At 40.5% G+C, this 27443-nt stretch overlaps 2 protein-coding genes across 2 annotated transcripts; both read left to right on the top strand.

Annotated features, from left to right (window-relative positions):
- Positions 1 to 704: 704 nt before the first annotated feature.
- LOC146638231 (uncharacterized) lies at positions 705 to 3279 on the top strand. Its single transcript, XM_085360571.1, has one exon. The coding sequence runs from the start codon at positions 877 to 879 to the stop codon at positions 2986 to 2988; it is 2112 nt and encodes a 703-aa protein (XP_085216697.1). The 5' UTR covers positions 705 to 876; the 3' UTR covers positions 2989 to 3279.
- Positions 3280 to 20069: 16790 nt separating this feature from the next.
- Positions 20070 to 21787, top strand: LOC146638230 (TBC1 domain family member 2A-like). The gene is made up of 4 exons (XM_085366936.1): positions 20070 to 20240; positions 20325 to 20510; positions 21135 to 21256; positions 21586 to 21787. Exons 1-4 carry the CDS (start codon positions 20070 to 20072, stop codon positions 21785 to 21787), a joined length of 681 nt encoding a protein of 226 aa, XP_085223062.1.
- Positions 21788 to 27443: the final 5656 nt, after the last annotated feature.

Genomic DNA, 27443 nt, shown 5'->3' with positions numbered 1-27443 from the left:
ATGTCACAGTTTTTCGTTGCCTTATGGTTCCAAGCGCTGTCACCAATCTTTGCATTTTGTTATTATCTCATGAAACTTGTTTAATCAGCTACCATCTCTCCTGTGGACTTTTTAATGTCTACAGTCTCAGATCAACACAGCCCTGCCCTTCCCATATTAGATTCTTGATGAATGTGTGTTGTTGTTATTCAGCATGGTTCAATGTGCCCCTTTTTAACTTTGAGCACCCGCCCCTTTAAACCTCTCTGCACGTCCCTGATAGAGACAGGTTTTAAAGACTAGAAATGAAAACATGTGAGTCCTGTCTTTAAATAAAAATATATAATTCCCTATATTCCTATCTATTCTTGACATTGAAGCTTTACTCTTCTTGATATTGTGACAAAATACTCTTGGGTTAACCACGAGCTTTCTAAAAACTTGCATATAACAATTGTGCACCATTCATTCCTCATCTTTGCTGCCCATCATTACAACTTTGCTAATGATGGGCAGCAGGTTAGTGTCATGATGTCACCTCAGACATAGTTAAAAGCCCTGTTAACGTAGCTGCTTCTCGCCGGGTGCGGTGGCGCGTGCCTGTAATCCAAGCTACCGGGAGGCTGAGGTTGGAGGATCGTTTGAGCTCACGAGCTCTGAGCTGCAGCAGGCTATGTCGATTAACACAAAATAATTATCCTCATTCAAAAGTCATGTAAGAACCTCATTGGCTTACGGAATGTTGATGTTATTTAAAAAATTCATACAAAAACATGACCTCATTCTAGAATGTCATGTGACAACCTCATTGGCTTATGGAATTGTGATGTCACAGGCTTCTGAATCCATAAATAGGGGTGAGGAGGTACAACTTTCAGTCCGTTATTTGCAGCACTTATGTTAGCAGCATTCAAACGTTCACCAGTAAAGCATTTTCAAACATCTGGATACTTTTCGTACTCACGGTATACAGACTCCAACATGTCTCAGAAAGAGCAAGAAAGACAAGAAGCTGACCCCAGCTCTATTCCATGGTATGAGTCCCTAGACCCTTACATCAGCTCTCTTCCTTGGGATGAACAGGTGGAATTAGAGGAAAAGCGATTGGAAGAAATGGAGAAGGAAAATCTCATGAACAGAGAAAAGATTAAGATCCTGACAGAAGAAAATGAGAGAAAGAGCGCTGAATTAGAAAAATTATCCTACCAGCTTCAGGAAAGGGAAGGTATTATTGAGGAGAAACAATGGGCTCTCCAAGATAAGAAGAATCACGAGCTCCAAGGAAAGCTTGATGAAGCTCTAGAAAAAATTAAAGATCTGCTCCAAAATGAGAAAAAAGAGAGCATTAAAGGGGATAAAATGCTCAAGAAGAATCAGGAGCTCCAAGAAAAGCTTGATGGAGCTCTGGAAAAAAATAAAGATCTGCTCCAAAAGGAGAAAAAAGAGAGCATAAAACAGGAAAACATGGTCAAGAAGAATCAGGAGCTCCAAGAGAAGCTTGACGAAGCTCTGGAAAAACTGAAGGAAATCCACCAAGAAGAGAAGCAACAGTCCACACAGCAGAGAGACATGCAGAGCAAACTCCAAGCCATGGAGGAAAAATACAAAGCGCTGCAGGTGAAACATGACAAAACTCTGCACAAAAGTCAACAGTTGCTTCAAGACAAGAAGCAAATGGAAATGAAACAGAAGGAAATTGACTCCAAGCTTGACGAGATGGAGGAAAAACACAGATCGCTCCAAATCAAGCTTGAGAAAACAGTGCACAGAAATAAAGAGTTCATTCAAGAGAGAGAGCAACAAGAAATGCTGGAGAAAGAAACAGACTCCCAGCTTGAAGTCTTGGAGGAAAAACTGAAAATGCTGCAACTAACTCTTGAGGAAACACTGCTCAAAAATAAAGAGCTGCTTCAAGAAAAAGACCAACAGAAAATACATCAGGAAGAAATGGATTGCAAGCTGAGGCACATCAAGAAACAGAATGAAGGCTTGCAAGTGATGCTTGATGAAGCTCTGGAGAGAAATAAAGAGTTTCTTCACAAGATAGACCAACAGAAAATAAAAAAGGAAGAAATGGATTGCAAGCTGAGGAACATTGAGAAACAAAATGAAGGCTTGCGAGTAATGCTTGATGAAGCTCTGGAGAGAAATAAGGAGAACCTCCAAGAAAAGAAACAAGAGCCCGTAGAGCAGAGAGACCTGCAGAGCAAACTCCAAGCCATGGAGGAAAAATACAAAGCGCTGCAGGTGAAACATGACAAAACTCTGCACAAAAGTCAACAGTTGCTTCAAGACAAGAAGCAAATGGAAATGAAACAGAAGGAAATGGACTCCAAGCTTGACGAGATGGAGGAAAAACACAGATCGCTCCAAATCAGGCTTGATAAAAAAGTGCACGGAAATAAAGAGCTTCTTCAAGAAAAAGACCAACAGAAAATACAACAGGAAGAAGAAAAACTTCATCTCCAGAGGAAAAATCAAGCACTCCAAGAATTGTATAACGAAACAAAGTACAAATCAACTGTACTGGAAGAAGAAAAGAAAAAGCTGGAAAAACAATGCTCAGCGATGCAGAGTAGCATCAATGAGATGCTGAGAAAAAATACCGAACTTGAGGAACTTTCTAAGACCTTGAAGTACAAAAACACTGAAATCCAGGCGCAAAAGCAAGAACAACAGAAAACACATAAAGACCTGCAGTGTAGACTTCAAGAAATCCAGAAGAGAAACCAGCAGCTGGAAGACATGCACACAGATGTGCACAAGGCAAAGCGAATAGAGGAGGCAACAGTTAAAGAACTGAAAGACAAGCTTAAAGAAAAACAAGAACAATTAGAAGACATGGTGAAAAGATGCAACAAACTTGAGAAAGAAAACGCAGAAACAATCGATGAGCTGAAAACCCTCATCATTGAGAAAAAAGTGCTGGTGGAAGAGTATCTGAAAAAGAAGAAAAAACGCTTCCACTGGTTCTGGAGGAGGGGCACTGCTGCTTCTCACCTGATGTAACCTCGTCTTCCTCCACCTCTATTCCATCTTCATTTCCCCCCTTCCCCTCCCTCCTTTTTCTTTTTTCACCCTCACCCCCCGACCAGTCCCGGCAGTTGACTGCCCCCTCCTGAGCCTGGTTCTGCCATAGGTTTCTCCTTTAGGTGTCTTTCACTTTAAAAGGAGTTTTTCCTATCCACTGTCGCCTGCTGCTTGCTCAGAGGGGATTGTTGGGGTTTTCTCTCATCTCTCTCTTTCATTCTTTCTATCCTTTCCCCCCCTTCTGCCTTTTCCTTTACCCAATAAACACAATTGCCCACATTTTACATTTGTTTGAAAAATGTCTTCATTCAACAATAATTCATCTTAGGTATAAAAACAAGAAATAGGTAATAGCTGCATGTGTGTTTGTGTGTGTGCATAATATACATACTTGTTTCCCAGAAAGATTTAATACTAGATGGATAGAGACCAGGGACGTGCAGAGGGGGGGGCTAGAGGGGCTTGAGCACCCGCCCCTTTCCTGATGAGTGCCCAAAGTGCCCTTTTGTTGAGGCAACTTTTAAATTTTATTTATTTATTTATTTATTTATTTTATGTGTGTGTGCGTGCGGAGTCCTGTCTGTGCCCCTCAACAATAATATTTAACTATTAATCATAGTTTTGCTAAATAAAAGGATCTGGCTTGCATCAGTCACATGATCACATTTAACCAATGATCGCCCTCGACGGCAGAACGCGCTGGTTACGAGCCGGGAACGAGCTCACAAAGAGCACGCGCATTTGTTGCGGTCCGGAGCTGTAGGAGAAACACAAGTTAACTCAGAGACACAGACTGATGCGACAAACCCAGTAAGTAGGTGTACAGCGCACACTGTAGTGTGTAGCACACAGGAGTATTAGCTTATTACATACACGTTGGTAAGCTGTCTTGTTGCAACTGACGAACTGAAACAAACGAGCGTGCTGTGTGTGCAACAGCGTGACAAACATTACCTGTCCTTTTATTAACTGCACAAGTAGTGCTGGTCATAGCTGCTGGCTACCTGTGTAAGGCTGTCATGGGTCTGTAGCTCTGTCACCGTTTTAGGGAACATATTTAGTTTTAAAGTAAGTTTCTGGGCATTTCCTGCCTTTCTGGAGGGATTATATTTCACTAAAAAACGATCTAATATGCATGTCCACATAATAATTATTATAATTATAATATATTAAAAAACACACGCTGTATTTTAAAGAACATACATTAAGAAGCAGATTATATTAGATTTATATTTTAAATAAGACAAAAGTTGGATTTTACAGCAGTAAAATGATTGTATCTCTACAGTTTAAAAATGTAATAAGCTTTGCCCTGCACAGAGTGGATAGTGAAACAAATGGAATCATCATAAATACATTATTTCATATTTATTACTTCCCCCTCCTCATTGCTTTATTATTGTAGCTCTAGTAATAAATAATAATTTAAGGATGCCCATAGTATATACAGTATTCTGAAGAAGGTCTAAAATGTCACTGTGTGTGCATGTGTGTGTTTTATTTAGCTGGATTTAAAAAAATATTACTCATGATATAACATTGTGCAGACATGGCTGGTAAGGACATGAGGAGGAAACAGTAGGAGCTGTATGAGGCTACTAAAGGCAGGGCTATAACATTTTGCTGTCATCATTTTATTATAGATTAAGTGCAAGAGTTGTTAGGTGTGGATAATTAGATTATAGTTTATTGCAATAGCAAGTTGTGCCTTGTTCTCAGATAGACAGCAAGTGGAGAGTGATATATGAAATGATGGGAAGGAAGGAAGAAGAGAAGCAAAGAGTGATTCACAGGCAGAGCCGAGTTTATGTCACAGTTTTTCGTTGCCTTATGGTTCCAAGCGCTGTCACCAATCTTTGCATTTTGTTATTATCTCATGAAACTTGTTTAATCAGCTACCATCTCTCCTGTGGACTTTTTAATGTCTACAGTCTCAGATCAACACAGCCCTGCCCTTCCCATATTAGATTCTTGATGAATGTGTGTTGTTGTTATTCAGCATGGTTCAATGTGCCCCTTTTTAACTTTGAGCACCCGCCCCTTTAAACCTCTCTGCACGTCCCTGCAGGAGATAATCCGTAGGACGGTCGGGTCGGCGTCGATCTTCACTGACATGATGCGATCCGATATGCGGGTAACTTCGACCACGTTGTGCCGGAGCTTTATTATTAGACTTCTGACACCTGGCAAATAAACTCTCACGCGATATGAGAACATAACAGCAAAAAGCCAGTAGCTGGTACATGAATGGATAAAAATTGGATCCCTCTTAGATTGAATTGGTTGCCCTCTTATATTACGTTGTTTTGAACCTAACCGCATCCACTGAATTAATGCAGTTTTCAGGACAGTAAAAACAGAGAACTCTGATATACACAATTTCTGATTGCTGATAGTGTTTCTTAATGCAAAATGGGCTTCCATTTAAAATGCAATTGCTTTATGTTCGATCTTTAGCGAAGAAGGGTCATTTTTGATTCTGTGGACAAGGGATGCAAATGGAATGTGAAGGCAACAGGTAGTAGGGTGAATTAGGGTTTCGTGTGGTCTTCAGTGCATGAATTTTATTGCCACTTTATTTCAACTTTTTATTAATATACTCAAAAGAAAAACAAGAACCACAAAGGAGATTCTTGTGATTCTTGTTTGTGCTATCTGTTTGTGAAAGAAAGCACATTTTACCACATCATACTGTGTTTGCTGCCATTTATTTTACTCGTCCTGCCTGAGTGTCTGGGCTGCGTTTGTCTGTGCACCTTTGTTCTGGCCTTCTGCTGATGGGTTTCACATGCTGGGCTTTCCCTCTTGGTCCACACCCAGCAGCCTGCTGCTGACCACACACAGCCTACAAACTGATCCATCCATGCATCCATCCATGCATGCATGGCCTGGTTATTGTTGAGTTATCACCTCCAGCTCCTTGCTCATAACCAGGTAGATACTGGGCTGGGCCTGATCTCTGAGCTCAATAACAATGACAAAAATGCCAAACACTTTACTCTTCATGGTAAAAAATGTTTATAATACAGTAAAAACTGGATGTAGCCAAAATCAGTGTTTTATATACAGTGTAAGTGAACAACATTGCTACACTGCTGGTGTTTGATTGATAGAGGCTTTCTTTATAAGAACTATGATATCATTTCTTTTGCTGATTAACAGTTTTTATATAATTTTTATATCATATATAGCTTTCAAGAAGCCAAAGATCACTGGACGAAAAGACTACAGACCTGTGGCTCTGACATCTGGTCAGGAAGTCTTTTGAGCACCTGGTTCTCTCCTATCTTAAGACCCTCACGGCCCCCCTCCTGGACCCCCTGCAGTTTGCATACAGAGCCAACAGGTCTGTAGACGATGCCATCAACATGGCCCTACACTTTGTCCTGCAGAATCTATGCTAGGATCCTGTTTGTGGACTTCAGCTCTACCTTCAACACCATCCTTTCAGATCTTCTTCAAGGATTGCTTTCCCAGATGAATGTGCCTGATCCCATCTGCCGGTGGATCACTGACTTCCTGACGGACAGGAAGCAACCAGTGAGGCTGGGGAAGAATGTCTTGGACTCCCGGACCATCAGCACGAGCTCCCCTCAGGGCTGTGTTCTTTCTTCTATGCCCTTCTCCCTGTACACCAACTGCCGCACCTCCAACCACCAGTCTGTCAAATTAATTAAGCTTGCAGATGACACCACCATTATTGGACTCCTCTCAGACGGGGATAAGTCTGCCTACAGGATGGAGGCTGAACATCTGGTGTCCTGATGCAGCCGCAACAACCAGGTGCTGAATAAGTGTTATTTTCATTTATCACTGGCCCAAGTACATTTTTATTGGCTTGTGAACAAAGCTGTAGTTTTTGTATTTTTAAATATTAACGCAATTTAATTGAGACATTATTTATATTATTTCACTTTCAATGTGAAAAATGCTGTAAAAACGTTGAAAATAATGGTCACCCCTGTTCGCTGCAATGTAAAATAGTACAACTGCTGTCAGCCTTCATTAAGTTGCATCATTTAAACATTTGCATATTTTTATTCAACTTCTGCAGGATGCTTTGATGAAAGACTCCCTTTTCCCAAGTAGAGGCTTTACTAGAGGTCACAGGAACAGCGCTGCTGTTTTGGATGCGGAAAAATGTTGTCTTTCACTCTACCTGAGCTCAGTGTCCCAGTAAGGGCTCCGCCTCATTGTAGCTGACGCTGAAATGTTTGTGTGGGTTGCCATGACAACACCAGAAGTGCATCTGAGATCGTGTCCAAATTCATGGGCTGCATCCTCCTGAGGACTCGGTGTTCTGACAAAACGTCTTACTTTGGCAAAACGTCCTACCGTAAGTAGTTCATGCGTTCTCGGCGGCTCTAGTGACCCTCGAACTCTCGGCTAGCTATCGAGGTGGTGGATAACATACGTCTCCCCCACAAGAGCACGAACCTACAACTTTTCTACTACTGTTTTTACAAGGCGTACACGGTAAAAACATTATGCTGTTATTTGTTAAGCACTTGTGCATCTTGTGAAAAGAAATAAGTGGCTGAGATGGATGTCATATGTGCTATTGATATTATTTTACTCGTTTCTAGTTTTCACGGTGCTCCATGATTGTGAGAGGAATAAAAAAGAATTGTGGACATCAGTACGAAGCATGGATTCTTTTGACCAGAGTAGATACACTGGTCCCTTGAATATACTAATCTTTTTGAGGTGGGTGACTGTTCCTGTGTATTTACAGAAACAATGGTTGTGATAACCTCAGCTGTTTCAGAGGGTGACTGTTCGTTGCTTTGCGCACTTTTAAATCTGTATACAATGGTTTGTTCCCTTTTTGTGTTCTGAGGTTTAAACAAAGATGTACTAGATGTATTATACCGGTCCCTCGAATCTACAAATCTTTTAGATGTGGATGACTGTTCATTTTCATCTGTGTTTACAGAAACACTGGGTGTTGGAACCTCAGTAGTTTCTTTTTGGCTGACAGACTCTGGAGCTGTACAAGAGGAATAAAGAGCTGCAATGCTTTTGTGAACCTGACCTGGGAAGGGAGAGAAATATATTTTTGTTTTGTTTTTGTTTGTCTTCTTGTTTTATTTGATTCCTTGTGGGATTTGGATCCAACAAGTAAAGTATGCATATTATGCACACACACAAACACACATGCAGCTATTACCATTTCTTGTATTCTTGAATAAAGACATTGATCTGACACATTTAAAATGCAGCCAATTGTTTTTATTGTTATATTATTAAGAAAAAAGAAAAGGTGGGGGTGGGGGGATGTAAAGAAGAGCTTAAAGGAAAGGGCTAGAGGAGAGAAAACCCCAACAATTAGCAGGGCATTTTTTTACTTGGACAAATTGTTAATAAAGTTTCCATATCTGTAACAATGATGACAGTATAATTGTTTATAAACAATTATATTGACAATTATATGTGTCCAGTATGTTGGCTCATTTTCTTTTACTTTTTGCATTTGAAAATAAAAGTTGGGCTGATTTTGACACCATTACAAGAAGTGTTGTTAATGATTCTTTTTGAATTAAAATCAGGTTACCACAAATTGTTTTTTAATTTAATTTCATTTGAAATGTTTGTCAGTGGGTAAACAATTCGTAATGCAAAGTCAGAAACATCGAGTTATTCTTGTACTGCATGCTTGCAATAAATAAGTTGTCCTAACAGTCAGTCAAAGGAGCTTGGAAAGAAAAGCGTCTGGACTTCTTTGAGTTGAAGTGACTGATATATATATTTTTTGTCTGTTTGTTTTGTTGGTTTTTGTTTTTTGCCCTTTATCACCATTCCTCTTCCCTGCTGTTTTTCTTTCCCTCTTTCTTTCTCCCCTTTCTTTCCCCCAGTCATGTCTGTCCTATGTGTAGCAAGTGAAAATAAAATAAACAATAAAAACAAAGGTGAATCAAATAGACCAATACGGCAAGGCCGGGATGGTCCATTTGGTAAAGTAAATCCGTTAGTTATATTTAACATAATGTTAAATGGCAACATTCTGTTTACAATGTTACCATTTCACATTGTGTTAAATGGTAACATTCTGTTTACAATGTTACCATTTCACATTATGTTAAATGGTAACATTCTGTTTACAATGTTACCATTTCACATTATGTTAAATGGTAACATTCTGTTTACAATGTTACCATTTCACATTGTGTTAAATGGTAACATTCTGTTTACAATGTTACCATTTTACATTGTGTTAAATGGTAACATTCTGTTTACAATGTTACCATTTTACATTGTGTTAAATGGTAACATTCTTTTTACAATGTTACCATTTTACATTGTGTTAAATGGTAACATTCTGTTTACAATGTTACCATTTCACATTGTGTTAAATGGTAACATTCTGTTTACAATGTTACCATTTTACATTATGTTAAATGGTAATATTCTGTTTACAATGTTACCATTTTACATTATGTTAAATGGTAACATTCTGTTTACAATGTTACCATTTACATTATGTTAAATGGTAACATTATGTTTATGATGTTACCATTTTACATTATGTTAAATTGTCAGTAGGCCTGGTACCGGAACCGGTACTGGACCCCCTTTTACTTTCAGCCATCAGAAGAGGGTACACTGTGGTCATAACAATACTCAGACTGTAGCATTTAAAGGTCCCAAAGTGTACCAGGAAAATATCCCCCGCACGATTACACCAGCAGCCTGAATTGTGAATGTGAGGGAGGATGGATCCATGCTTTCATGTTGTTCACTCCAGGCTGATATAAAAATGATATAACTAATACTACTTCTACTAATAATGACAATAACAACAAAATAATAATAATAATAATGTCAAAAATACCAGTAATAATAATAACAATAACAACATAAACAACAACATTACTACTAATAATAATAAAGATAAACAAATGTATTAAAAAATTAATAATGATAATAATAATAAAACTGATCATAACAGTAACAATATCAATCATAACAACAACAGTACTAACAACAATAATAACAATAACAATGAAGGTGTTGCTGCAGATCTGAGTCCCGACTCTGCTGCCTTTCTAGTGCGGCAAAGAAAGTAAGAAATAGAAAAAGAAAAACACAAATAAACTGAGTGTGAGGGTTTTTCTACAAGTTACACTGAATATTTGCACAGACATGCTGACTGTTTGCTGGGAGACGTCACCTGTCTTTTATAGAATAGCAGGTAAGCTGTTCTCTGCCGCTGCTCACACACAGACTCACACGTGGTCTGGCAGACCAACTCGTCATCGTACGTGAGCCGGCTGTCTGTGACGTCGTCTCTTCCGCTCATCTGGTGAACGCCGTCACAGACGTAATGTCCTGAGAGGAGAAGGCGCACTTATTAACGTCTCATAAACTTTCAAAGCTGACCTGCATTCAGCACATGTGTCTGAAAGCACCCACTCACCGCTGTAAGCTGAGGAGCCCAAACGACTGATCACGCTGACCAACAAATAGCGAGCAGTTTACTGGGAGAGGGCAGCGGCACCACCCGTTAGCTTAGAAATGGGCTCCATCCATACTTGAAATGAATGGTGTGCCTTTTCCCTTACCTCTTCAGTAAAGGCTGTGTCCTGGCTGATCACCAGCTGCTGTGTCAGAACAATGGGGCTGTTCTTCTTCTCCACGGTGAACGATGGAGTGAACGTAAACCACTTCAGATGGAGGATCAGCACACTGAAAGAGATGAGACAAAGAGGAGAGGCTCAAAGGAAGACGCAAGGAGGACATGACATGAACAAAACTGACACCGACTGAACTGTGGTGGTTTGAGGCCTTTGGGGACCGATTTGAGGTTACTCACTTTGGCAGGTTCAAGAACAACAGCTCCTCTTTGATCTTCTTAGCTCCGCACTGGCATTCTTAGTCCAACAGGCCGCCCTGCAGCAGGGAGCAGGAGGAACAGGTGCATTAGAGTTAAACTCTTTTACAGATGAATTCACATATTCGTGGGAGCAAGCCTGTTCACAGAATAGAGTCTAAACGAGCTCTTACTTTCAGACTCCAGCCCCGCCCTTCAGCAGCATCCTGCTGGCTGGCACAACCTTGCCATTGGCTGCTGCCAGGGACTCAACAGGTTAGAACAAAAATATAAATATTATATCTGAGTTCTTATGTGGACCCGCCTTCCAGACACAACGTCACCTTCCATCAATGTCCACAGGTTAGCGGCCCTCGCTCTGCTGGTCCTCCAAAGTAAGAAAAAATGAGAAAAAATAAGGAGCAGACCAAGCAAAAGAGGGTATTTAAAGAGACAGTGTTCTTAAGGTGCATTTTTGGCGAGTTTTATTATCTAAATGTCATTGTGTCACTTTCTTATGAGGCTTCAGTGAACTGAAAAAGCTTCTGGGATGAGAAGCGAAACGTCTTCAAAAAAGTTAAAGAAGTCCGGTTGCTTTTTTCCCCCAAGCTCCTTAGAGTTCTCTGAAAATGGTCAGGTAGAAGGACTGGACTGAAAATGAGTAAAAAAGCAGCCAAAGCCCAAGGAAGTTGAAAGACTGGAAACTATTGCTGAGGTCATGTCAGTGTAAAAAGTTACCTACAAGTCTGGCACCTTGGAAGCAAAACATAAAGAAATAAGGTGTAAGGCCAAATGTTTGGTCCTGCAGCCAACCGGACCATGAAATATAGAGCACAGGTGAACAAAGTGAGGCAGCAGTTTGCTGATTTCCACCTTGTGCCTTTCATGTTGATCAGCTTAGTAGTTTGCCAGCTTTCTAGCTGTTAAAGACTTTTGGCGAGAGGTTATTCATATTTGAACTCTAATTGAACCCCTCTTTTTTACTGTTTTTTTGTTTGTTTGTTTTTGGGGGTTTTTTGTTGTCTTAGATGGCCTGACTCAGCAGGTGGGGGCAGTTTCTGAGTTCACCTTCGTTCAAACAGTGCAGAAATGGTTTCGCTATGCTCCAGACTGGATGGGTGGTGCAGGACGCCCGATATCCAGCCCCGTCATGGAGTAAACTAAAAACAGTAAATAATACATTTAACAAACAAGCAAGCTCTAAATTCAAGCGGAGAGACTGCAGACGTAGCCGCACCATTCCAGGGATTTTTGGTTAGCATGAGGGGTCTAGCCAGGACCCTTACTGGATACTTGGTGGGAATCGAACGTGCGACTCCAAAGATGTGTAGTATTACCACTACACTATCCAGCTGCGCTACACTATCCAACAAAAAAAGTTTTTAGAAAATTTGATAAAGTCTGATGCTTAATATTGTAGGGATATTAATATCCCTACAATATTAATACGGATTAATAACACAGAGAAGTCATACTTCTGTTATGACAGAATTAATTGGGTAAATTATATTTACAATTGTAACATTGTAAACTTAATGTTATGATTTTACATTATATTAAATTGTAACATGATGTAAAATCGTAACATTGTAAACTTAACGTTACAATTTTACATTATGTTGCAATTTAACATAATGTGAAATTGTAACATTGTAAACATAATGTTACAATTGGAACATCAGTCCATCTATCCATGCATCTTCATCTGCTTTATCCGAGGCCGGGTCGCGGGGGCAGCAGCCTAAGCAAAGAGGCCCAGACCCAACACGCTGTGTACTCACCTTTGCTAAGTACATGTGAGATCTTGAATAAAAAAAACAAAACAAAACACACTTTTCTTTTCTGTTTTATTGAAAGCACTTTACAGAAAGTGTAATTGTTTGTAATGAAGAAAGAAGTAGGTAGGTTTCCATGTGTAATTAGTGTGTGATAATGCTGCAGAAGAAGCTTAATGTGTACTTTGGAAAAAGGATGAGAAAAAAAGGTGGCCGAAGAAGAAATGATAAATGTCCTTTTTTTTCAAGCCTTCTCTCAGCCGGCAGTTTCAGTGCCACGGCCCTCGCTTGGGGGGTGGGGAGACGTGCCCCCCAAGGAGACCTGCTAGATTGTTCAGAAGGTTGTTCTCATCCATCCAGATGGAGGATCACTAACAGGAGCGTGGAAGACTCCAGAATCCACTCTGGCTGGAATCCGGTGGATATGCAGTGTGTACAGGTACAGGACCATTTAAACGGACAGCATTTATAGAATGACTATTAAAAGTCAGCGAGTGTCAGTAATGTTAATGTGGTTATGTTAGTAATACACCGAGTGCTAATATAAGAGCTTTAAGATGCATTTGTAGATATTATTACGTGTTTTACCGTCTTTATGGTGCTAGCTTAAAGTTACGGTGTAAACGTTAGCTTATATTGGAGGAAAGCTGTTACTGGTTAAACGATGTTAGCACAGAAATATTAGCTTCTGTCATGACTGATGAAGTTACTAGTTAATAAAGTTTTCAGTAAAGTGATTAATCGCAGCCACAGGTTGACAGCAAATATCTCGATTAGCTTCAGTGCATCTGTAATAAATATGTGCAAGTTTCAGTGCTTCGTTTAAACTGTATGATACTTATACTGACCCAGGGTCAGTGTAAAATACAATCCTAGCTGTGTGAACAAAGCCACTGTAAATTTAATCCTGCATGACAAACCTCAGGATGCAGGTTATTATTACTCTTTCCTGCTGGCACACCTGAGAGTCAGCTAGAAACTTATAGTGACGTGGACATCATGCAAAGACTGCCAGACTCTGTAATACTGCAAATGATCAGTGACTCAGGTTAACACTAAACTTCAAACGGTACCTCTGTGTGCTGAACATCTAGGATTGAGTCAGGCTGCATTGACTGTGGGACTTTAATGTGTTAAAAGCAGGTTGAAGACGGCTCAGAAACATTTGAAGATTAAAATTTAGCATTATGGCTGCTGGTGGTTTGTAATATCTACTCAGCTGTATTTTTGTTACTAATTTATGTTTGTTGTTGTTTAACACAGATTTCAGAAGAGCAAATATGCTTAATAGTTTAACTAGATTTCATTTGTCAGTGTTTGACTGCTGAGTCACCGGAAGAACTCATTTCATTCATTCTCCATATGATGTTAATTTACAGAAATGTTTCACAGGAACTGATTTCTCCCAAAGGTTGAACTAGTGTGTTTCCATAGATTACCTCTGTATGAATGTACTTCTTAAATGAAGGCAAGTGTTTGTCCTTTTTTGTTCCTCAGGTACAGTACGTGATATCAAGGGCAGGTGGTCAACACTGGGGACAAGAAGCAGACATACTTCCAAGAGGGAGCTGCAGTGAGGTCAGAGGTCAGAATCTGAAACAGCTCAGGTTTATATTTTAGAGGTTATAAAAAATCAAAATGTATTTATAAAGAAACCTTTAAATAATAGTCATAATTATGATTATTATAAGAAATATCAAACATTTAAGTGGATTTTCTGTTACACATATTGTGTTAGCCCTGCGATAAACTGGCAGCCTGTCTTTGTCCTGTATCAGCTGGGATAGGCTTCATCCTCCCGCAACCTTGAATTGGATACATTTTATTCCAATTATGTAATCTGATCATTTACAAACTCAAGGTATCTAATCAAAATGTAAGTAATAATTATAAAATGGGAAAGCAGAAATAAGTGTGACATAAATGTAAATGTGTGAGCTGACATAGAGCTACATGCAGTCTGAAAAACCTTTGTTGTCAAGTTTGCAGGTATATCAGCACGAGACATTCTTACATAGAAGAGACATTAAAGTCTCTAACTCAGTGAAGCATTATTGGTCCCGTCTGTTTGGATAAATATAGTAAGTTGATGTATGTCCATTTATTGACACATTTTCTTAAGTGCTTATCCAGTTCAGGATCACAGTGGAGCTGCAGCTGGATATGTTCACTAAATAAACCTTACAAAAGTTAACAATAAACCTGCATCCATGTACGTTGTTGTCCACAGGATGAGAAAATCAAACTGGAACACTGTGGAACATGTTAATAAATGTTTGTGTGTTTATGCCTGTGTCTTTCACAGGAGGCGCTGGAAGGTTTCCCTAATAGTTCCTGGTGAATCAAAGCAGAACCATAAAGGTTGCTGGACTGCATGATGGCCTTACCCCTGAGCAGTCATCCTGTTAAAGGATGAACCAGTTAGAAGCTGTTTTCAAAGTAGCTGAGCAGATTTCATCTCAAGTAAGCGATTAACTGTTTGTTCATCTGTTCCGCCACTTAAAGAGCATTTAAGGACGTCTTTTGAGTGTCCAGTTGAATTAATTCTACTGGCTCTCATGGTCATTTGTTATTATAGTCATATTTTTCATGTTCATCCAGCTATTTAGTAAATTCTATCTATTTAGTAATATCCGTCAGCTATAAAATGTAATATAAATATAAAAATATCTAAATATCTCCTGCCCTTTATGTTTTAATGATGTAAGTCTGTTATCGTGTTACATTAGCATTCCTCACATATCAATGAGATGCTGTACAGTACAATCCTACTGACACAGCAGAGGGATAACGACAGCTATTCAACATCGTTACACGACACATTCGAGCTGCATGACGCAGACAAAGTGACTAAATCATCTTTTTGTGGTTTATTGTCTTCAAACCAGCAGACAAAGCCGATGGCAGAAGATGTCGGAGAAGAACTTCAGGCCGTGGACTGAAAAGGTATTTTTTTCTTGTTATCAAAAGACATTTGGAGTGGCAGCTTCTACAACTGGTTGTGCTAAAGTAAAGCTTACAGTCTAAGAAATCACAGTGTTGATATTCAGCACAAAGAGAAAAGCTCACTTGTTTGAATTTATTTACAATCATAGTTTTATAAATTCTGACTGTAAACAGCTTTTACAGCTTTGATATTGTTTGACACTCGATATCAGGTGATAGGGTTTAATTTAAAGGTTTCTGTGTCCCAATGAGCCATTTACACTGATCAGTGTCAGTTTAACTGTAACACATTCATTATTTAGATTCAACAAAGAAATAACTGAATGTAAAAAATGGCAGCCCTCAGGCAGGTTTATAGAGATACATGCATGCATTATGAAATTTATGTATCCCAGATAATTGTTATTCATCTAGTCATGGCAGACCTACCTCTTCCTCCCAAGTTAACTGCAACCCAAAATAACTAGTGGGGCTATTTACACACTCACAACCAGTGTGGGGTAAAAAGAGCCACCAAAAAACTGTCAGCCACAGATGTGCTAGAAGAGTTAGAAGCTCTACTTATGGAGAAACTTTCTAAGTCTAACAGGGGACAGGAACTCCTGCCCAAGTAACATGATATAAGCCCACATACAGCCCAGCCATAAAGTGAACCAAGTTAAAGACAGCATGGGACCAAATGCATGTAACCAGCCTGCACCCACCTGACATTTCTTCCTCCTGAATTAAATGAATGAAGGGATGAAAGTTAAATGACTACAAACCTAAAGCCACTAGTTCCCACACTGGAGCTCCCTGACACTGTGTGTTAACTGTATTTAGCTTGTATCAACAGTTGTAACAGGCTAAGCCACCTGAGACACTGCATTGAATTTGTTCCTGTCTTACTGGTTTCAGCTGACTGGTTTCAACTCAGATATTCTGCTTTTTCCTTTCAGTAGATCAAAGCAGCTCGTGCTCCTTCTGCTTCCAATTTAGAAGAAGAAGAAGAAGGCGAAGGCTTCAGCGAAGTGGCGTTCATGGTCTCAGTGAACAGTCACGGTCACACACTGCATGTGGTTTTAAAAGCAACATGTCTGTTCACCACAACAATGGAGATGTGTAATATTAGTGCAGCTATGGTTTGTTCTTGAACATCAGTTCTGTTTTCTACTTTGATCACTCAGACCAAAAAAGTGTTGTTTTCAGATTCTTTCTTTTAAATCTATAAAGCACCTGTTCATTTTTTTTATTACAATTAGTTTCACATAAATGTTAGTGTTTCCTTTTATGATCTTTTAATGCTTACACTACACTGTACATGAAATCAAACCTAATAATGAGGCAGATAACATTCCTGTTACGATCCAGACTAGTGGTCTTACTGGGGCCGGTGAACAGGACTGTAAGCTTGCCATTGTGCCAGTTAAAGTAAAATCAAAGAGAGGTCAAAGAATAGTGGAAACGTATGCCTTTCTGGACCAAGGGAGTTCAGCATCCTTTTGTACAGCGGGTCTTATGGACAAGCTGAATATTGCTGGGAGGAGGACAAAGATTCTCCTGCGCACCATGGGACAGGAGAAAGTGGTGGACAGTTTCATTGTACCTGAACTTGAAGTTGCTGGATTGGACAGTGACATGTACTGTGATATGCCTAACCTCTTCACTCAGCATAAAATGCCTGTAGATATTGGTAACATCTCAAATCAACAGGACCTGGTTGACTGGCCACATTTGAAGCATGTTCATTTGCCAGAAATTAAGGCCAATGTTGAGCTTTTGATTGGCATGAATATGCCCAGAGCTCTAGAACCTTTGGAGGTCATCCGGAGTGTAGGTGATGGACCCTTTGCCATTAGGACTGTGCTCGGCTGGACTGTGAATGGGCCACTTAATCGAGAATGCTGTGGAAGGCCAGGATGTTTGGCAACAGTTACCGCCAACAGAGTTTCTGCTGTCACACTGGACAAGCTATGGAAACAGCAGTTCAAGATGGATTTTCCTGAGAGCAGCAATGATGAACAGATGGGGCTGTCAAAGGAAGACTTGAAGTTCCTGGAATTGGCCAGCAAGATGGTGACTTTGGGGGATTGGCACTACAGCATTGCCCTGCCACTAAAAGACCGAGACATAAGAATGCCTGACAACTGTGCAATTGAGCAACGAGCCTTAGGTTTGAAGAAAAGGTTCATCAGAGATAAAGACTTTCATAAAGACTACACTGCCTTCATGACAGATCTTATATCTAGAGGATATGCAAAGAGAGTCCCAGTCACAGAATTAGAGCGCCAGAAATGGGGAAGGATTAAACGTAACTTTGTTCCTGGAGATGTGGTCCTTATAGTGGATGATTCTGCACCTCGTGGTTCTTGGCTCATTGGGAGAGTCACCGGAGCTGCACCAGATGAAAGGGGGCTTGTGCGTCAGGTCTGGATTAAGACCCCAACCAGCCATGTGTGCAGACCCATCACAAAGATATGCCTTCTTCAGGAGGCCTCTGACCCATGACTATGACATTTTTGACACAGTGTGACATAACTAACTTTGAATTGACTTTAATGTTATGAGATGTACATCAGACTGACTATATTTAGGCTAAGTGCTGGTAACCTCTGGCCTATGACTGACTGACCATGTGCAGACAGAAGAAAAGAAGAGAAGACATGAGAAAATAACTTTGGTGGACTTTTGAGTATGTTATGTTGTCTCACTGGGTGTCTGTGATATGATGAAGTGTGTGTTGTGAGTTATGGTGTTGGATGTGTAATTATTACTGTAAAAATGTAATAATTAGGGGCCGGAATGTTGTGGATAGGCGTAGCTTTGGGTCACGTGGTGTCAGTAATAGTGATTGCTATATCACCTGTTCACGGCCCGAGGGAAATTTTGTGAATGAGTGGGTGATGGGGGAAGTCGACTTTTGCTGACCGCTCAAGCGTCCCAAGGCGTTCCCAGGCCAGCCGAGAGATATAATCTCTCCAGCGTGTCCTGGGTCTGCCCCGGGGCCTGCTCCCGGTGGGACATGCCTGGAACACCTCACCCAGGAGGCGCCCAGGGGGCATCCTTGTCAGATGCCCGAACCACCTCAGCTGGCTCCTTTCGATGTGGAGCAGCAGCTGCTCTACTCTGAGCCCCTCCCGGACGGCCGAACTTCTCACCCTATCTCTAAGGGAGAGGCCAGCCACCCTTCGGAGGAAGCTCATTTCTGCCGCTTGTATACGCGATCTCGTTCTTTCGGTCACTACCCACAGCTCGTGGCCATAGGTGAGGGTAGGGATTGTAACATTGTAAACATAATACAATTTTACATTATGTTACTGTCAGAGTCGGACGGTGCCCCGACCGGTCGACCTGTGTGTGTGTGTTTTTTTGTTCTCCTCTCTCGCTCCGCTTTTTCTCCGCTGCGATTGTTACCTCCGACCCGTAAGTGCTGCCACTCTGAGCTGCCTAATAAGCCTGGACGCGATCGAGACGGAGAGACGGAAGGGGACACTTCACTGATTCTAGGGAGTTTTGTGGACACACGAGGGGAGACGGGGAGAGGAGCACTGAAGGGACTTGCACTGTGGATAACTGTGGATTGATTTTGGCTTCACTGTAAATAAAGACACTGTTCAACTTAAACGAGAGGTCCGCGTCTAGGTTCGCTAACTCACCACCCTTAACAGCTACAATTTAACATCATGTAAAATTGTAACATCATGTTTACAATGTTACAATTTGTAAATTGTAACATTGTAAACATAATGTTACAATTTTATATGATGTTAAACTGTAACATAATGTAAAATTGTAACATTATGTTTACAATCTTACAATTTGTAAATTGTAACATTGTAAACATAATGTTAACAATTTTATATGATGTTAAACTGTAACATAATGTAAAATTGTAACATTATGTTTACAATGTTACAATTTTACATTATGTTAAATTGTAACATAATGCTTAACAGATAATGGTTATCCTCTTTTTATATCATACATCATTGTCTCTGTAGGAGGGTCTGGAGCACCCCCTGCTGAGCCGCTGGGTTCAGTACCTTGCAGGCAGGTCCGACGATGACTTCATCATCTCACCTGAGCTCAAAATTCTGGTGCGTGAAGGCGTCCCTCGGGAGTATCGGCAGAGAGTGTGGCGCTGTTTGGTCCGAGCCAGAACTTTGACAAGCCAAGAGTGCCACACGCAACGCTATCAGCAGGTACAGCTGTAGAGAGAGAGAGTGCTTTATCCGCACCTGAGCACAGGTGGCTCCTCCTTCTTCCTGTTGGGAATGCTGGCGAGCACTCAGTAATCCTGTTCTGTTTCCAGCTGTGTGAGAAGAGTCGGACAGCTCCTAATCCTGCCGCCAGGCAGGTCCAGCTGGACCTTCACCGAACCCTGACGACCAATCAGCACTTCTCCTCGCCGTCCAGCCCCGCCCTCCAGCCCCGCCCTCCAGCAGCTCCGCCGCATCCTTCTGGCCTTCTCCGGGCATAACCCTGCCATTGGCTACTGCCAGGTACTCAACAGGTCAGAACAAAAGTATAAATTTTATATCTGAGTTCTTATGTGGACCCGCCTTCCAGGCAGAACCTCACCTTCCATGAATGTCCACAGGTTAGCGGCCCTCGCTCTGCTGGTCCTCCAAAGTGACGAAGACGCCTTCTGGTGTCTGGTGGCAGTGGTGGAAGCCATCATGCCTCAGGACTACTACACCAAGAATCTGGTGGCCTCTCAGGTCAGCAGACACACTCACCTGCTTGCCTGCTGTGATCTGTTTTAGTGATCAGTGAGGCTGATCTCTGTGAGTCTTTGTGCTCAGGCGGACCAGCGCGTGCTGAAGGACTTCATGGCGGAGAAGCTTCCTCGCCTGGCATCTCACTTTGAGGATCACAACATTGACGTCTCTCTGGTCACCTTCAACTGGTTCCTGGTGGTTTTTGTGGAGAGTCTGCCCAGCGACATCCTGATGCCTCTGTGGGACGCCTTCCTGTATGAGGGTACCAAGGTACCATACACCCGAACACACCATGACAGAAATGCAGACAACACTTGAATGCACCACAGTAGTGTCCATGGAAACAAAAATGATTTTGTTTTCACCTTTAGATGTCTTTATTTACATTTTAGGAGTAATAAGACATTGTTTACTAAGCATGGGGAACTGTCATGTGACATGAAATAGGAGTGGGAAAGCAGATCATTCTAGTAACGACCTCACAGTCTACCACAAGCAGCGTAAATCCAGACGATGAGCGGGACAATGGCTTTGGGCTTGTTTCTGCAATGTGACAAATGCAGCACAGCTTTTACATCGTTTGTCTCAGGAAATAAAATCACAGTTCAGACACAGAAATATATACCACACAGGGATAAATGCTGACAACAGCTTCAGCCACGTAGATCTAACCCAAAAGTTTAATTTAAACTTAAAGCTCAACTACCAAGTAAGTTAATATTATCTGGCAACTGAGGAACCAAGTGGCTTATTGGAAATCGATCAGAGCTGTAATGAGTAAAGGGCCCAACTGCACCACAACTGAAAGAGTAATTTTATGACTCACCTCCTCAAAGTTTCCAATTAATTGTGTGGCGTGAGTGTCCTGTTATGAAATGCGTGTCTGTGCTGCAGGTGATCTTCAGATACACTCTGGCTCTGTTCAAATACAAAGAGGACGACATCCTGAAGATTCACGACAGCGTGGAGATCTACCAGTACCTACGCTTCTTCACAAAGACCGTCTCCAATGCCAGGTACGCACTCGCCTCCACCCGCCTTAATCTACGAGCTGTTACACTCTCAGAAGTGTAGTGGATGTAGCTGTTGAATCTTTGAGCTTCAAACCCTTTTTACTGAAATTTTGTGAGAAGTTTAAATTTCTCTGATCACAGTAACAACGATTTAAAGATTTTTAAGTATCTGCAGCTCTCGGATACATGTGGTCCAGTCAGTCCAGTATTTCCTGCTCAAACTGCAGTACCTGAAGTATCAAGCAGCATAAAACAGAAACACTCAAGCTGATCAGTTTCCAGTTCCTCTGTGTTGGTGATCGAGTCCTTTCCACCTGCGTGTGTCCATGCAGGAAGCTGACCAGCATCGCCTTCAACGACATGAACCCATTCCCCAGCCGGCTGCTGAGGAACCGGCGAGTGCTCCACCTGGAGCGCCTGCAGGCGGAGCTGCGTGAGCTGGAGGAGCAGCACAAGGAGTTCATCACCGAGAGCGTCGTACGGAAAGACAAAGAGCTCGAAGTCATGGTGAGCGAGGACGACGAGGACCTCTGATCACACGGGACGCTTCAGCTGCTCACTTCGAGACGACGATGAGTTTTCCATGAGTTCAAGAGAATTTCACTAAACCGGCTGTTAACTGGTTTCCTTCACACTAAACACAGGATTGTGTCAGGTTCACCATCTCTACTAACACTACAAGGAAACAGACGCATACAGATTTAACTGCATCACATCTCTGAAACAAGCTTGCAGTAAACAAATGTGTACTGTGTTCACGTGTGTAATAAGTCAGGCTGCAGAAATGTGCAGATGTATTTCAGTGAATTCATTTGGATTAATATGTGATAGCTTATTTATTTCATTGCATCTTTTGCTTTATACCTAAAAATGCGTGACATTTCTAAATGTAGTCACATCCCTATGAAACATGGTTGATTATCACCTGTAGTCACAGCTGGTGATAAAGTAATTAAATGTCCAGCTATTCAAAAATAGGGCATTCTGCACAATGAGTACTTTTTGGTACTTGAAGTATATTTTGATGCTGATGCTTCAGGGCATTGTGCTGCATTGTCGAAGCTCTCTGGGCTTCCGGTTAGAACGACCTCACAGTGTTTTATTTTGATCTGGTGTAAAGTGCATTGTGCGGAAATGACAGCATGATAGTCACATGATAAAACTGACTTTTCTTTTTTTTTTTTAATTTTACTGGGTGTGCATCTTGTTCAAATGTCTTTTTCAGCATTTGTACATAAATATTCTGTATATAAATATTTGATTTTCATTTATTTTACAGAGTCCTTTATTTTGTTTCACAAATATGACATTCATGTCAAATGACATCTGCAGACTTTATAATGACCAGCAGGGGGCAGTGTATTGCAGTCTATGAGAACATTTACTGAGACCTGTTTCATGCACTAGTTTCATGTCTCATTGAATCCAACATGATGTTGATTTTGTAAATTAAGGTCACATGTTCATCACATCTAATTTCAAAACACTGATCAATTTAAAAAAAAAATGAATTCCATACCAATTGCAGGAATAAAATAGGAATAAATAACAAACGAGAAATACATACAAAACAAGAGAAAGGCACACATGAGAGAACAGGTCACATGACAGCACAGCATTATCTACCCACAATTTGAACTAAATAACAGATAGCACAGGCAATGAAAACAAACGGAAATCAGAATAAATTTAAAAACTTTTATTGATGTTAACTTGAAGTGCTGAATTAGCCCTGTTGTCAGTTCAAATCACTTCAATCTATAGCGCACTTTAAGGTCTTTAGACCTTAAAAAGTAATACACTGCAAGGTAAGCTTGCAGCATCTTACTTTAAGGTCAACTGTGAAACTTTGTGGAAAGCCTGAGACAAGTTGATGAGTCAGTGAAGCGCACTTCCTTCTGATGACGGCTATACTGAGGTGAGTTTTTAAGCATATCCTGAACTTTATTCATTATTAGACTTCTGACACCTGGCAAATAAACTCTCACGCGATATGAGAACATAACAGCAAAAAGCCAGTAGCTGGTACATGAATGGATAAAAATTGGATCCCTCTTAGATTGAATTGGTTGCCCTCTTATATTACGTTGTTTTGAACCTAACCGCATCCACTGAATTAATGCAGTTTTCAGGACAGTAAAAACAGAGAACTCTGATATACACAATTTCTGATTGCTGATAGTGTTTCTTAATGCAAAATGGGCTTCCATTTAAAATGCAATTGCTTTATGTTCGATCTTTAGTGAAGAAGGGTCATTTTTGATTCTGTGGACAAGGGATGCAAATGGAATGTGAAGGCAACAGGTAGTAGGGTGAATTAGGGTTTCGTGTGGTCTTCAGTGCATGAATTTTATTGCCACTTTATTTCAACTTTTTATTAATATACTCAAAAGAAAAACAAGAACCACAAAGGAGATTCTTGTGATTCTTGTTTGTGCTATCTGTTTGTGAAAGAAAGCACATTTTACCACATCATACTGTGTTTGCTGCCATTTATTTTACTCGTCCTGCCTGAGTGTCTGGGCTGCGTTTGTCTGTGCACCTTTGTTCTGGCCTTCTGCTGATGGGTTTCACATGCTGGGCTTTCCCTCTTGGTCCACACCCAGCAGCCTGCTGCTGACCACACACAGCCTACAAACTGATCCATCCATGCATCCATCCATGCATGCATGGCCTGGTTATTGTTGAGTTATCACCTCCAGCTCCTTGCTCATAACCAGGTAGATACTGGGCTGGGCCTGATCTCTGAGCTCAATAACAATGACAAAAATGCCAAACACTTTACTCTTCATGGTAAAAAATGTTTATAATACAGTAAAAACTGGATGTAGCCAAAATCAGTGTTTTATATACAGTGTAAGTGAACAACATTGCTACACTGCTGGTGTTTGATTGATAGAGGCTTTCTTTATAAGAACTATGATATCATTTCTTTTGCTGATTAACAGTTTTTATATAATTTTTATATCATATATAGCTTTCAAGAAGCCAAAGATCACTGGACGAAAAGACTACAGACCTGTGGCTCTGACATCTGGTCAGGAAGTCTTTTGAGCACCTGGTTCTCTCCTATCTTAAGACCCTCACGGCCCCCCTCCTGGACCCCCTGCAGTTTGCATACAGAGCCAACAGGTCTGTAGACGATGCCATCAACATGGCCCTACACTTTGTCCTGCAGAATCTATGCTAGGATCCTGTTTGTGGACTTCAGCTCTACCTTCAACACCATCCTTTCAGATCTTCTTCAAGGATTGCTTTCCCAGATGAATGTGCCTGATCCCATCTGCCGGTGGATCACTGACTTCCTGACGGACAGGAAGCAACCAGTGAGGCTGGGGAAGAATGTCTTGGACTCCCGGACCATCAGCACGAGCTCCCCTCAGGGCTGTGTTCTTTCTTCTATGCCCTTCTCCCTGTACACCAACTGCCGCACCTCCAACCACCAGTCTGTCAAATTAATTAAGCTTGCAGATGACACCACCATTATTGGACTCCTCTCAGACGGGGATAAGTCTGCCTACAGGATGGAGGCTGAACATCTGGTGTCCTGATGCAGCCGCAACAACCAGGTGCTGAATAAGTGTTATTTTCATTTATCACTGGCCCAAGTACATTTTTATTGGCTTGTGAACAAAGCTGTAGTTTTTGTATTTTTAAATATTAACGCAATTTAATTGAGACATTATTTATATTATTTCACTTTCAATGTGAAAAATGCTGTAAAAACGTTGAAAATAATGGTCACCCCTGTTCGCTGCAATGTAAAATAGTACAACTGCTGTCAGCCTTCATTAAGTTGCATCATTTAAACATTTGCATATTTTTATTCAACTTCTGCAGGATGCTTTGATGAAAGACTCCCTTTTCCCAAGTAGAGGCTTTACTAGAGGTCACAGGAACAGCGCTGCTGTTTTGGATGCGGAAAAATGTTGTCTTTCACTCTACCTGAGCTCAGTGTCCCAGTAAGGGCTCCGCCTCATTGTAGCTGACGCTGAAATGTTTGTGTGGGTTGCCATGACAACACCAGAAGTGCATCTGAGATCGTGTCCAAATTCATGGGCTGCATCCTCCTGAGGACTCGGTGTTCTGACAAAACGTCTTACTTTGGCAAAACGTCCTACCGTAAGTAGTTCATGCGTTCTCGGCGGCTCTAGTGACCCTCGAACTCTCGGCTAGCTATCGAGGTGGTGGATAACATACGTCTCCCCCACAAGAGCACGAACCTACAACTTTTCTACTACTGTTTTTACAAGGCGTACACGGTAAAAACATTATGCTGTTATTTGTTAAGCACTTGTGCATCTTGTGAAAAGAAATAAGTGGCTGAGATGGATGTCATATGTGCTATTGATATTATTTTACTCGTTTCTAGTTTTCACGGTGCTCCATGATTGTGAGAGGAATAAAAAAGAATTGTGGACATCAGTACGAAGCATGGATTCTTTTGACCAGAGTAGATACACTGGTCCCTTGAATATACTAATCTTTTTGAGGTGGGTGACTGTTCCTGTGTATTTACAGAAACAATGGTTGTGATAACCTCAGCTGTTTCAGAGGGTGACTGTTCGTTGCTTTGCGCACTTTTAAATCTGTATACAATGGTTTGTTCCCTTTTTGTGTTCTGAGGTTTAAACAAAGATGTACTAGATGTATTATACCGGTCCCTCGAATCTACAAATCTTTTAGATGTGGATGACTGTTCATTTTCATCTGTGTTTACAGAAACACTGGGTGTTGGAACCTCAGTAGTTTCTTTTTGGCTGACAGACTCTGGAGCTGTACAAGAGGAATAAAGAGCTGCAATGCTTTTGTGAACCTGACCTGGGAAGGGAGAGAAATATATTTTTGTTTTGTTTTTGTTTGTCTTCTTGTTTTATTTGATTCCTTGTGGGATTTGGATCCAACAAGTAAAGTATGCATATTATGCACACACACAAACACACATGCAGCTATTACCATTTCTTGTATTCTTGAATAAAGACATTGATCTGACACATTTAAAATGCAGCCAATTGTTTTTATTGTTATATTATTAAGAAAAAAGAAAAGGTGGGGGTGGGGGGATGTAAAGAAGAGCTTAAAGGAAAGGGCTAGAGGAGAGAAAACCCCAACAATTAGCAGGGCATTTTTTTACTTGGACAAATTGTTAATAAAGTTTCCATATCTGTAACAATGATGACAGTATAATTGTTTATAAACAATTATATTGACAATTATATGTGTCCAGTATGTTGGCTCATTTTCTTTTACTTTTTGCATTTGAAAATAAAAGTTGGGCTGATTTTGACACCATTACAAGAAGTGTTGTTAATGATTCTTTTTGAATTAAAATCAGGTTACCACAAATTGTTTTTTAATTTAATTTCATTTGAAATGTTTGTCAGTGGGTAAACAATTCGTAATGCAAAGTCAGAAACATCGAGTTATTCTTGTACTGCATGCTTGCAATAAATAAGTTGTCCTAACAGTCAGTCAAAGGAGCTTGGAAAGAAAAGCGTCTGGACTTCTTTGAGTTGAAGTGACTGATATATATATTTTTTGTCTGTTTGTTTTGTTGGTTTTTGTTTTTTGCCCTTTATCACCATTCCTCTTCCCTGCTGTTTTTCTTTCCCTCTTTCTTTCTCCCCTTTCTTTCCCCCAGTCATGTCTGTCCTATGTGTAGCAAGTGAAAATAAAATAAACAATAAAAACAAAGGTGAATCAAATAGACCAATACGGCAAGGCCGGGATGGTCCATTTGGTAAAGTAAATCCGTTAGTTATATTTAACATAATGTTAAATGGCAACATTCTGTTTACAATGTTACCATTTCACATTGTGTTAAATGGTAACATTCTGTTTACAATGTTACCATTTCACATTATGTTAAATGGTAACATTCTGTTTACAATGTTACCATTTCACATTGTGTTAAATGGTAACATTCTGTTTACAATGTTACCATTTCACATTGTGTTAAATGGTAACATTCTGTTTACAATGTTACCATTTTACATTGTGTTAAATGGTAACATTCTGTTTACAATGTTACCATTTTACATTGTGTTAAATGGTAACATTCTTTTTACAATGTTACCATTTTACATTGTGTTAAATGGTAACATTCTGTTTACAATGTTACCATTTCACATTGTGTTAAATGGTAATATTCTGTTTACAATGTTACCATTTTACATTATGTTAAATGGTA

This window comes from Diplotaxodon limnothrissa, linkage group LG2 (genome assembly GCF_057381915.1).
Source record: "Diplotaxodon limnothrissa isolate DT_005_m linkage group LG2, D_limnothrissa_male_GT1.1, whole genome shotgun sequence".
In the NCBI taxonomy this organism is placed as follows: domain Eukaryota; kingdom Metazoa; phylum Chordata; class Actinopteri; order Cichliformes; family Cichlidae; genus Diplotaxodon; species Diplotaxodon limnothrissa.
This window is presented reverse-complemented; position numbering and strand designations above follow the sequence as displayed.

What these genes read in the sequence shown, in the direction of transcription:
- LOC146638231 (XM_085360571.1), top strand. Translation starts at nt 877, where the DNA reads ATGTTAGCAGCATTCAAACGTTCACCAGTAAAGCATTTTCAAACATCT.
- LOC146638230 (XM_085366936.1), top strand. Translation starts at nt 20,070, where the DNA reads ATGTGGACCCGCCTTCCAGGCAGAACCTCACCTTCCATGAATGTCCAC. An exon ending in TCCTGTATGAGGGTACCAAG is followed by an intron (nt 20,511 to 21,134) that starts GTACCATACACC and finishes TCTGTGCTGCAG; the next exon opens with GTGATCTTCAGATACACTCT. An exon ending in AAGACCGTCTCCAATGCCAG is followed by an intron (nt 21,257 to 21,585) that starts GTACGCACTCGC and finishes GTGTCCATGCAG; the next exon opens with GAAGCTGACCAGCATCGCCT.